The sequence below is a fragment of the Oncorhynchus clarkii genome, chromosome 33 (genome assembly GCF_045791955.1).
Source record: "Oncorhynchus clarkii lewisi isolate Uvic-CL-2024 chromosome 33, UVic_Ocla_1.0, whole genome shotgun sequence".
In the NCBI taxonomy this organism is placed as follows: domain Eukaryota; kingdom Metazoa; phylum Chordata; class Actinopteri; order Salmoniformes; family Salmonidae; genus Oncorhynchus; species Oncorhynchus clarkii.
Genome location: NC_092179.1, coordinates 29,860,709 through 29,872,277, shown reverse-complemented (window position 1 = coordinate 29,872,277; position 11,569 = coordinate 29,860,709). Strand labels below are relative to the sequence as shown.

Genomic DNA, 11,569 nt, shown 5'->3' with positions numbered 1-11,569 from the left:
CCTGTCTTCCTCTGAAAGCACTGAACTGAGCTTTTAGAATTTGAGCAATTCCAGGGCGGCTGGTGGGAGGATCTACAGGAGGACGGGCTCATTGTAATGGCTGGAATGGAATTGATGGAATGGTATCAAACATATGGAAACCACGTTTGACTCTGTTCCAATTATTCCATTCCAGTCATTACAATGAGCCTATCCTCCTATATCTCCTCCCACCAGCCTCCACTGAGCAATTCAATGTTAGCGCCCAAAGTGTCTTCAGTCATACAGAAACACTCTGGTCCTGGTTAGCGGTGGTAGTCGACCTGGTGTTGGTCATCAGAGTAGGCTTGTCTTGGTTCAGGAAGGCAATGATTTGTGCGGGGTAGGCGAGGTTTGTATGTGCATAGGCCTGGTTTGGTTCAGGGCAGTCAGGGTCAGGGTTTCACAATGGTACTCAGAGCAAAATCAGATGACTACCATTTCTCAGCTTGGCTTTCTGACCAACAGGCTGGTATACAGTGGGGCAAAAAAGTATTTAGTCAGCCACCAATTGTGCAAGTTCTCCCACTTAAAAAGATGAGAGAGGCCTGTAATTTTCATCATAGGTACACTTCAACTATGATAGACAAAATGAGAGAAAACAATCCACAAAATCACATTGTAGGATTTTTAATTAATTAATTTGCAAATTATGGTGGTAAATAAGTATTTGGTCAATAACAAAAATTTATCTCAATACTTTGTTATATACCCTTTGTTGGCAATGACAGAGGTCAAACGTTTTCTGTAAGTCTTCACAAGGTTTTCACACACTGTTGCTGGTATTTTGGCCCATTCCTCCATGCAGATCTCCTCTAGAGCAGTGATATTTTGGGGCTGTTGCTGGGCAACACGGACTTTCAACTCCCTCCAAAGATTTTCTATGGGGTTGAGATCTGGAGACTGGCTAGGCCACTCCAGGACCTTGAAATGCTTCTTACGAAGCCACTACTTCGTTGCCCGGGGGGGGGGGGGGGGGGGTGTTTGGGATCATTGTCATGCTGAAAGACCCAGCCATGTTTCATCTTCAATGCCCTTGCTGATGGAAGGAGGTTTTCACTCAAAATCTCATGATACATGGCCCCATTCATTCTTTCCTTTACACGGATCAGTCGTCCTGGTCCCTTTGCAGAAAAACAGCCCCAAAGCATGATGTTTCCACCCCCATGCTTCACAGTAGGTAGGGTGTTCTTTGGATGCAACTCAGCATTCTTTGTCCTCCTAACACGACGAGTTGAGTTTTTACCAAAAAGTTATATTTTGGTTTCATATGACCATATGACATTCTGCCTTCTGGATTCTCCCTTCTCTTCTTCTGGATCATCCAAATGCTCTCTAGCAAACTTCAGACGGACCTGGACATGTACTGGCTTAAGCAGGGGGACATGTCTGGCACTGCAGGATTTGAGTCCCTGGCGGCGTAGTGTGTTACTGATGGTAGGCTTTGTTACTTTGGTCCCAGCTCTCTGCAGGTCATTCACTAGGTCCCCCCGTGTGGTTCTGGGATTTTTTCTCACCGTTCTTGTGATCATTTTGACCCCACAGGGTGAGATCTTGCGTGGAGCCCCAGATCAAGGGAGATTATCAGTGGTCTTGTATGTCTTCCATTTCCTAATAATTGCTCCCACAGTTGATTTCTTCAAACCAAGCTGCTTACCTATTGCAGATTCAGTATTCCCAGCCTGGTGCAGGTCTACAATTTTGTTTCTGGTGTCCTTTGCCAGCTCTTTGGTCTTGGCCATAGTGGAGTTTGGAGTGTGACTGTTTGAGGTTGTGGACAGGTGTCTTTTATACTTTATACAAGTTCAAACAGGTGCCATTAATACAGGTAACGAGTGGAGGACAGAGGAGCCTCTTAAAGAAGAAGTTACAGGTCTGTGAGAGCCAGAAATCTTGCTTGTTTGTAGGTGGCCGAATACTTATTTTCCACCATAATTTGCAAATAAATTCAATGAAATTCAATGAAATTCAAATAATAAAGCTGGTCGACCTCACACTCTTGAGTGTAAGGCAGAGAGCTCAACGGTACATAAAAAACAGAGGTCCTATATAGCAGACCTAAAAATGCTTAGTCATGGCTGGTTCCACCCCTCCCATGCAGATCGGGGCATCATAAGCTAACTTGGGTTCATCTTATGGTTATGTTCACCGGGTGTTGTTAGCCTGTACCCTGGCTTAGATTCTCAGAAACAAAAAGTATTAGAAACAATAGGGGTTTGTTTTGTTTCTCAGGCTCTCTCTATCTCGGCTCACACCATGTCCTTGACTATACCCACAGACCAGCTGCAGGGAGCTAGAGGGGAACCATCCCTTTACAGAAGCACAGCATTTGTAGTTATGAAAATCTCTTACTATTGTTAAGCATATAATTCAACAATCAATATTCAACAAAGCAGGTAAATACGTAATATTTCCCTTACAGTTTTCACACATCAAAGTTTCTGTAGATTGTTAAACAGGATGTCACATACTGCAGTTGCACCCAAACGGCTCTTATCTGTACGCCCAGACCCATGACTAAGTCACACAAGACAAGCCTATACTAAAATATAACAATGGATAATTATCCAAGTAAAAACAGCATAGTATGTTCAATTAAACAACATGGTAGTTAATTCAATAATTTCCTCTATAATGGTTAAGTTTCTTAAGGCAAAAACAATAGTAGGGTGATTAGTCGGGGTGGATGTGGGTGTATAACACGAACTTCTAGCAACCCCAAGGTTGAGTGTTTGAATCTCATCACGGAAAACTTTAGCATTTTAGCTAATTAGCAACATTGAAACAAATGTTTAGCTACGTTGGAACTACTTATCAAGTTCGCTAACCCTTCCCCTAACCTTAACCTCTAGAGCTAGTTAGCGTTAGACACCTAGCTGTTAGCAACAACAAATTGTAATTCGTGACATGTCATACATTTAACAAATTCGAAACATGTTGTATTATGAATTGTAATTCATAACATATCAAACAAAATGGATAATGGACATCCACAAAATAAGATACCATACCACAGTAAATGGAGTGTTTTGGTTTATATACGCACAAAATAATACGAAATGCTCTGAGACCATGTTGGGAAAACCAGGCACAGCTCATCACCCGTCTAACACCATCCCTACAGTGAAGCATGGTGGCAGCATCATGCTATGGGGATACTTTTCAGCGGCATGGACTGGGAGACTGGCAAGGACAGAGAAACAATGAATGGATCCAAATACAGGCAAATCCTTGATGGTGACCTGCTTCAGAGTGCAAACAACTTTAGACTGAGGCAAAGACTTACGTTCCAACAGAACAATGACCCCAAACATACAGCCAAAGCAATACTGGAATGACTTCAGAACAAGAATGTGAAAGTCCTTGAGTGGCCCAGCCAAAGCCCAGACTTGAACCCATTGAAAATCTGTGGATTGAAGGACTTGAAGATTGCTGTTTTTCGCTCCTCCCCATCTAATTTAACAGAGCTTGAGAACAGAACAGAGCGTGAGAAAAGGAAGAATGAGAGAAAAAAAAAATCCAGATGTGTAAAGCTGATACAAACAAACCCAAGACAAAGCAAATCTGTAATCGCTGCCAAAGGTGCTTCTACAAGTATAGACTCAGGGGTTTAAATACTTATGCAAATTTGATTTCTGTATTTAATTTTCAATACATTTGCTAAACATTTTTCTATGGATTGAGATGTAGCCTACATTGAGCCTTTATGATATCCTTTACAAATCAAACTACATTTTATTGGTCACGTACACATATTTATCAGATGTATGTGAGTGAGTACTGAAATGCTTGTGTTGCAGCTCCAACAGTGCAGTAATATCTCCTTTCTGTAATGTTTCCTTTCTTTCTGTCACCAAATGTTTTCATAATATTCAAGTTACCAGGTTGTTAGGGCCATACTGGCCAAACATTTTGTTCTTATATTTATATGATAATAGAGATGTGTGGACAGGTGTATTCATATTTAGAAGCAATGTGGAAAGCAGTATCGTTGTTGTTTTGGAAGAATCTGTTGAGTTCATGCTGAGACAAACCAAAACGGAAAATCCCTACACACACGAATGAAACTGTCAGTGAAACTGATATAACACAGTCAGCTGTCGATCAGCATTTGTCTTAGCTTACTGTGTGTGTTTTTGGATAACAGTCAGGAAGTCACGCCTGACATACTTCCGACCACAACTCTATCTTCCTGATTCCTGCTTACAAGCAAAAATTAAAGCAGGAAGCACCAGTGACTCGGTCTATAAAAAAGTGGTCAGATGAATCAGATGCTAAACTACAAGACTGTTTTGCTATCACAGACTGTAATATGTTCTGGGATTCTTCCGATGGCATTGAGGAGTACACCACATCAGTCACTGGCTTTATCAATAAGTGAATCGAGGACGTCATCCCCACAGTGACTGTACGTTCATACCACAACCAGAAGCCTAGGATCATAGGCAACATTCGCACCAAGCTAAAGGGTAGAGCTGCCGCTTTCAAGGTGCGGGACTCTAACCCGGAAGCTTATAAGAAATCCTGCTATGCCCTGCGACGAACCATCAAACAGGCAAAGCGTCAATACAGAGCTAAGATTGAATCATACTACACCGGCTCCGACGCTCGTCTTATGTGGCAGGGCTTGCAAACTATTACAGACTACAAAGGGAAGCACGGCCGTGAGCTGCCCTGTGACACGAGCCTACCAGACGAGCTAAATCACTTCTATGCTCGCTTCGAGGCAAGCAACACTGAGGCATGCATGAGAGCATCAGCTGTTCCCGACGACTGTGTGATCACGCTCTCCGTAGCCGACGTGAGTAAGTCCTTTAAACACGTTAGCATTCACAAGGCTGCGGGGCCATACGGATTACCAGGACGTGTGCTCCTGGCATGTGCTGACCAACTGGCAGGGGTCTTCACTGACATTTTCAACATGTCCCTGATTGAGACTGTAATACAAACATGTTTCAAGCAGACCACCATGTTTCCTGTGCCCAAGAACACAAAGGCAACCTGTCTAAATTAACACAGACCCGTAGCACTCACGTCTGTAGCCATGAAGTGCTTTGAAAGACTGGTAATGGCTCACATCAACACTATTATCGTAGAAACCCTAGACACATACCAATTTGCATACCGCCCAAACAGATCCACAGATGATACAATCTCTATTGCACTCCATACAGCCCTTTCCCACCTGAACAAAAGGAACACCTATGTGAGAATGCTATTCAATGACTGCAGTTCAGCGTTCAACACCATAGTACCCTCAAAGCTCATCACTAAGTTAAGGATCCAGGTACTAAACACCTCTCTCTGCAACTGGATCCTGGACTTCCTGACAGGCCACCCCCAGGTGATGAGGGTAGATAGCAACACATCTGCCACGCTGATCCTCAGCACTGGTGCCCCCCAGGGGTGCGTGCTCAGTCCCCTCCTGTACTCCCTGTTCACCCACGACTGCATGCCCAGGCACGACTCCAACACCATCATCTGGCCGGGTGGTGCCAGAATGACAACCTATACCTCAAAGTAACCAAGACTAAGGAGATGATTGTGGACTACAGGAAAAAGAGGACCGAGCATGCCCCCATTTTCATCGACAGGGCTGTAGTGGAGCAGGTTGAGAGCTTCAATTTCCTTGGTGTCCACATCAACAACAAACTAGAACGGTCCAAACACACCAAGACAATCGTGAAGAGGGCACGACAAAGCCTATTCCCCCTCAGGAAACTAAAAACATTTGGCATGGGTCCTGAGATCCTCAAAAGGTTCTACAGCTGCAACATCGAGAGCATCCTGACCAGGCGGTTTCAGAGGATGGCCCTAAAAATTGTCAAAGACCCAGCCACACCAGTCATACGCTACTGCTACTCTCTGTTCATCATATATGCATCGTCACTTTAACCATATCTAAATGTACAAACAACCTCAATCAGCCCGATTAACCGGTGTCTGTATATAGCCTCTCTACTGTATATAGCCTCTCTACTGTATATAGCCTCGCTACTGTATATAGCCTCTCTACTGTATAGAGCCTCTCTACTGTATAAAGCCTCGCTACTGTAAATAGCCTCGCTACTGTATATAGCCTCTCTACTGTATAGAGCCTCTCTACTGTATAAAGCCTCGCTACTGTATATAGCCTCTCTACTGTATATAGCCTCTCTACTGTATATAGCCTCTCTACTGTATAGAGCCTCGCTACTGTATAAAGCCTCGCTACTGTATATAGCCTCTCTACTGTATAGAGCCTCTCTACTGTATAAAGCCTCTCTACTGTATAAAGCCTTGCTACTGTATATAGCCTCTCTACTGTATAAAGCCTCGCTACTGTATATAGCCTCTCTACTGTATATAGCCTCTCTACTGTATAAAGCCTCGCTACTGTATATAGCCTCTCTACTGTATAGAGCCTCTCTACTGTATAGAGCCTCTCTACTGTATAAAGCCTCTCTACTGTATATAGCCTCTCTACTGTATAGAGCCTCTCTACTGTATAAAGCCTCTCTACTGTATAAAGCCTCTCTACTGTATAGAGCCTCTCTACTGTATAAAGCCTCTCTATTGTATATAGCCTCTCTACTGTATAAAGCCTCACTACTGTTATTTTTCAGTGTCTTTTTACTGTTGTTTTTAATTCTTTACTTACCTATTGTTCACCTAATACCTTTTTTGCACTATTGGTTAGAGCCTGTAAGTAAGTATTTCACTGTGAGGTCTACTACACTATTGGTTAGAGCCTGTATGTAAGCATTTCACTGTATTCAACTGTTGTATTCCACGCACGTGACAAATAAACTTTGATTTGAGTAGCTTAACGGTTCCCCCAAGTTGGGCAAGCTAGCGCCTTTGACTGTCAGCCCAGATGATGTATGGTCGTACTGGTCACACACACACACAAAACATGAATGTTTTGCCCAGAAACAGGCTCCAGACAGAACAATAGTTCAATCATTGGTGTGCAGGATAAAACCTTTACTCTGTCTCCAGTTAACTTAAGAGGAACCAGTCAGTTCCTGTCAAGTATTGGCTGAGCTCCCAGACATCCTGGGGTCATTCTACACACCCAGAACAGTTACAACATGCCTCTATTAATGTGCACACACTTTTATATCTTATATTGATTTCTTTAACCATCCCAAGCCCAATGCCGAGGCTTAAAGAAGGATATTTTAGTACACAAACATTAGTAAGGTTTAACAGAAATTGCCTTCACACAGTTCCTGGAAACGGTAAACATCTATTCAGTCTCCACAGAATCTTATGACTTTATATGGGTGAATCAGAGAGGACTTTGAGAGTGAAGAGCAGGAGACAGAGGCTTTAGTTCTGAACTATACATCCTTTAAAAATTAAACACTGAGATTCCCAAAGGCAGGTCATCTCCAAATCAAGCTTTAACATAGAGTAGATTTGTGTCACTATGGCAGTATGATTTCTGCCACTAGTGGCTGTGTGTGTAGCTGGTCGACGGACCCCAGTGTCAGCGCCCCTTGTAGACTGAGTCTCTGCTCTGCACTCAACGCCGGAGTCTCGTAGTGGACACGCAGCCATGGCTGCCCTGGGGTCAGAGGGCAAAGGTTGAGTCAGATCAGGGTGACACCGACCCTACACCCTTCACACGGTAAACACACACACACACACAGGGTTAGAGAGTTCTCACCTTTCTCCACCTTCTGTCCCAAAGACACCAGAAGCTCCGCCCCCACGCTGTGATTGACAGGGTCTCCGGCCTTCGAACGTCCCGCCCCCAACCTGTGCAGCACCTGAGCAATGACCATGCCGTCTATGTCCAGCACTGTCCCTGCAGACACCAAAAGACAAAGTCATGCAGTGTATGCGTGTGTGTGTGTGTGTGTGTGTGTGTGTGTGTGTGTGTGTGTATGTTTGTATGTGTGTGTGTGTGTGTTTGTATGTGTGTGTGTGTGTGTGTGTGTGTGTGTGTGTGTGTGTGTGTGTGTGTGTGTGTGTGTTTGTATGTGTGTGTGTGTGTGTGTGTGTGTGTGTGTGTGTGTGTGTGTGTGTGTGTGTGTGTGTGTGTGTGTGTGTGTGTGTGTGTGTGTGTGTGTGTGTGTGTGTGCGTGTGCGCATTTGCATTTGTTAATCTGTGCCTGTGTGTGTTACCGTGGCCCTGTGTCTCCAGTTCTGTCTGGTAGTGTGCCCGTCTCAGGATGCTGTAGTAGTCTGCGTTGGTTGAACAGAGTGATGCAGCGATCTGATTGGCTACTCCCTGACCAATCATCATGTTCTGGAACTTTTCCAGGGCTGCACCATTCTGCAGGGTTGTAGAGATCACCTTTTTACCCTCATCCAGGCTCCCTGCACGGCCAATCATCCACAACAGCAGCCCACCTACACACACACACACACACACACACACACACACACACACACACACACACACACACACACACAGAATATTGACTTGAATTTGAAGGTAATGAACGTCCACAGCTTCTGTGTCTAGACTGTAGCTAAGCCCGAGCAGAACTGACATTCTAACTAGGTCTTGGTCTGCTTGGTTTTGGTCCAAAGGAACCAATTCACTGAGTGTGTGTGTTTGTGTGTGTGTATTGTGTGTGTGTGTGTATTCCTCACCCAGACTTGTGACCAGCTCCAGTATGTCGTCTGGGCCCCTCCCCTTTAGACACTCCAGGGACTCCATCACTTCCAGAGTGTTCCCCACACAGCGACCAATAGGACAGTTCATCCGACTAAGCACCGCCCCCGTACGGATCCCCAAACTGTTCCCAACTGTCACCTGCAGGAGAGAATGGGGTCAAGGTAAGGGTCAGGGGTCATGGTAAGGGTCAGGGGTCTGCTTTGTGTCATGTCCTTTCTATTCCAGACTTGACAACCAGTTGAGTTCCTAACTAAATCAACAACCTTATTTGATCAATCAAGTACAAGGCAGGAGTGAAAACATGGCCCTCCAGACATTAAAACAAGAATGGGGTAAAGGTCAGGTGTCAGTGTTAGGGCTACCATGGACTGGGCCAGTGACTTGGCACTGTCCAGGTCTTTGTAGAGAGCTGCATTCCCAAACTTCACATCCAGAACCAAGGCACTCAGAGACTCAGCACCCTTCTTAGAGATGATAGAGCCTGGAGAGAACACACACACACTATTCACATGTTCATTTCTCTACTTTGAAAGGTTGTCCAGTTTGCTGTTGTTGTTGTTGGCAGACCTGTGATGAGTGGGAGGCTGTCGACTGTAGACGTAACGTCTCTCAGAGCGTACATGACCTTGTCAGCAGGCACCAGGTTATCTGTCTGTCCTACAATGCAACAGCCAACCTCCTCCAGGATTCGATGCAGCTGAGGATGGTGCCACAATAACACATGTTAATAACTTGTAAATGAGAGAGAGAGAGAGAGAGATGGAGATGGAGAGGGAGAGAGAGAGAGAGAGAGAGAGAGGGGGGGGGGGGGAGGGAGAGGGAGGGAGAGAGGAAGAGAGAGAGGGAGAGGGAGAGGGAGAGAGAGAGAGAGAGAGTACCTGTTGTACTGACTGATAGACGTTAAAGCCAGGGATGGACTCCAGTTTGTCGAGCGTGCCGCCTGTGTGTGCCAGACCTCTGCCACTTATCATGGGTACCTATGGACACAGCTTCTGATAGTCAGACCCACACACACACACACACACACACACACACACACACACACACACACACACACACACACACACACACACAGGTGGATCCAGGCAGGTACCTTGCAGCCGCAGGCAGCCAGAGCAGGAGCCAGCACCAGGCTGATCTTGTCCCCCACTCCACCTGTCGAGTGTTTATCCACCATTAGCCCCTCCCACTCTGCCGGCCATGACATCACTTCCCCTGACATCATCATCTCCTTCGTCAGTGCGAGAGTCTCCTCTGCTACCATTCCCTGCAGCCAGATTGCCATCAGCATGGCTCCTATACACACACACACACACACACACACACACACACACAAGCAAACACACACACACACATGCAGACACGCACGCACTCACACACACACACGCAAGCACGCACACACACATACACACATCAGATCAGACTTTCAACTGTAGAGTAGAGTGCAGGTTTTGGCCTGAGCTTGATTATTGATACTTATCTGGCATCCCACCCACTGTGACTCTGTGACCTACCTGCATGTCGCTGGATGGTGTGTGTGTGTGTGTGTGTGTGTGTGTGTGTGTGTGTGTGTGTGTGTGTGTGTGTGTGTGTGTGTGTGTGTGTGTGTGTACCAATCTGGCTCTCTTGGATGGTCTTGTCCTTGACACCCTGTACGAAGTCTCGGATCTCCCCAGCGCTCAGCTGTTCACCGTTCCGTTTCTTGCGGATGTGTTCGGGGAAAGTAGCTGTACTCTGCTCGTGGTGCGCCATCCCTGCAGCTCACTGACACACAGCGGACTGACACACAGCTGACTGACACACAGCGGACTGAAACACAGCTGACTGACACACAGCGGATTGACACACAGCTGACTGAAACACAGCGGACTGAAACCCAGCGGACTGACACACAGCGGACTGAAACACAGCTGACTGACACACAGCGGACTGACACACAGTGGACAGACACACAGCGGACTGACCCACAGCTGACTGACACACAGCTGACTGACACACAGTGGACTGACACACAGCGGATTGACCCACAGCGGACTGACCCACAGCGGACTGACCCACAGCGGCACGTGACAAGTAGGAAAGGAAAATACACGAGGGATTGTTTTAAATCACTAAACTATTGTGTGTGTGTGTGTGTGTGTGTGTGTGTATGTTTCAACAGAATCGGCGGAATGAATACACCCCTGATCAGCGTAAATACAGTTCACTCTCATAACTGCCACGTTGCGTTCCTTCTCTACTTTGCTTGTGGACTTCAATGTACAACACATGTGACCAGGCAAAAAAACATTTCCAAGCCAAACCTCTACAAACAACCTACATCTTTGTTACCATATTATCTAAAATAACGGCATACATCGTCAGCATAGTTAATAGAACTAACTCGTTAGTAAACCTGCTACAATCATGTAGTAAAGTCAGTGTAACAGTCAGTTAATAGTTACACAAGTGGGCCCCAGTGGCAATAAATGAGTAATACCAAAATCTTACCTTGACTTAGAAGAGTTCTAGTGTTGTCTTGGAAAGTCTGTTTGAGCAGGGCGTTTCTGTTGGCTTATCTAGTCAGCTGAACTTGCCAGAAAAATGAAACTGAAAAAAATATATATAATAATAATAACAATAATAATCTCTCTCTCTTGCTCTATTTCTCTCTTGCTTCTACTTCATTTTGGAAGGAATTCATTTGTTCAAAACTGTTCAACTACTGTCTTTCTCTCTCTGAGTCAACAACCCATATCATGGATTTCTTCCCTTTCCTGTCGGGTTGTGATTGGTCCATTTTCTGCCATCTAGTGGACATGTTGCACTATTGCCCTCAGCTATGTCTGGACCGTTATTGTCCACGTTTGCACTGTTCTAATGTATTATGGAAAAAGATGGCTCTCCTATTCTTGGCACTTTGCCCAGTCATATTTAAGGTTAGAACTACCTTTCTAG

General features: G+C 45.3%; 1 protein-coding gene across 4 annotated transcripts in view; it reads right to left on the bottom strand.

Moving 5' to 3' along the window:
* Window positions 1-6,963: 6,963 nt before the first annotated feature.
* LOC139392583 (thymidine phosphorylase-like) overlaps window positions 6,964-11,569 on the bottom strand; it is a 5,073-nt gene continuing 467 nt past the window's right edge. The window contains exons 1-11 of one of the 4 annotated variants that reach the window (XM_071140654.1): window positions 11,123-11,188; window positions 10,592-10,617; window positions 10,246-10,471; window positions 9,726-9,928; window positions 9,511-9,609; window positions 9,200-9,329; window positions 8,995-9,113; window positions 8,608-8,770; window positions 8,134-8,361; window positions 7,673-7,813; window positions 6,964-7,570 (exon numbers count right to left, since the gene is read on the bottom strand). In XM_071140654.1, the coding sequence (XP_070996755.1) occupies window positions 7,431-7,570; window positions 7,673-7,813; window positions 8,134-8,361; window positions 8,608-8,770; window positions 8,995-9,113; window positions 9,200-9,329; window positions 9,511-9,609; window positions 9,726-9,928; window positions 10,246-10,384 (1,362 nt within the window). In that variant the 5' untranslated portion in view covers window positions 10,385-10,471; window positions 10,592-10,617; window positions 11,123-11,188 and the 3' untranslated portion in view covers window positions 6,964-7,430. Of the gene's footprint in view, window positions 7,571-7,672; window positions 7,814-8,133; window positions 8,362-8,607; window positions 8,771-8,994; window positions 9,114-9,199; window positions 9,330-9,510; window positions 9,610-9,725; window positions 9,929-10,245; window positions 10,682-11,122; window positions 11,393-11,569 lie in introns of those variants that run through there. The other 3 variants (XM_071140653.1, XM_071140655.1, XM_071140651.1) reach the window with 3 other exon arrangements.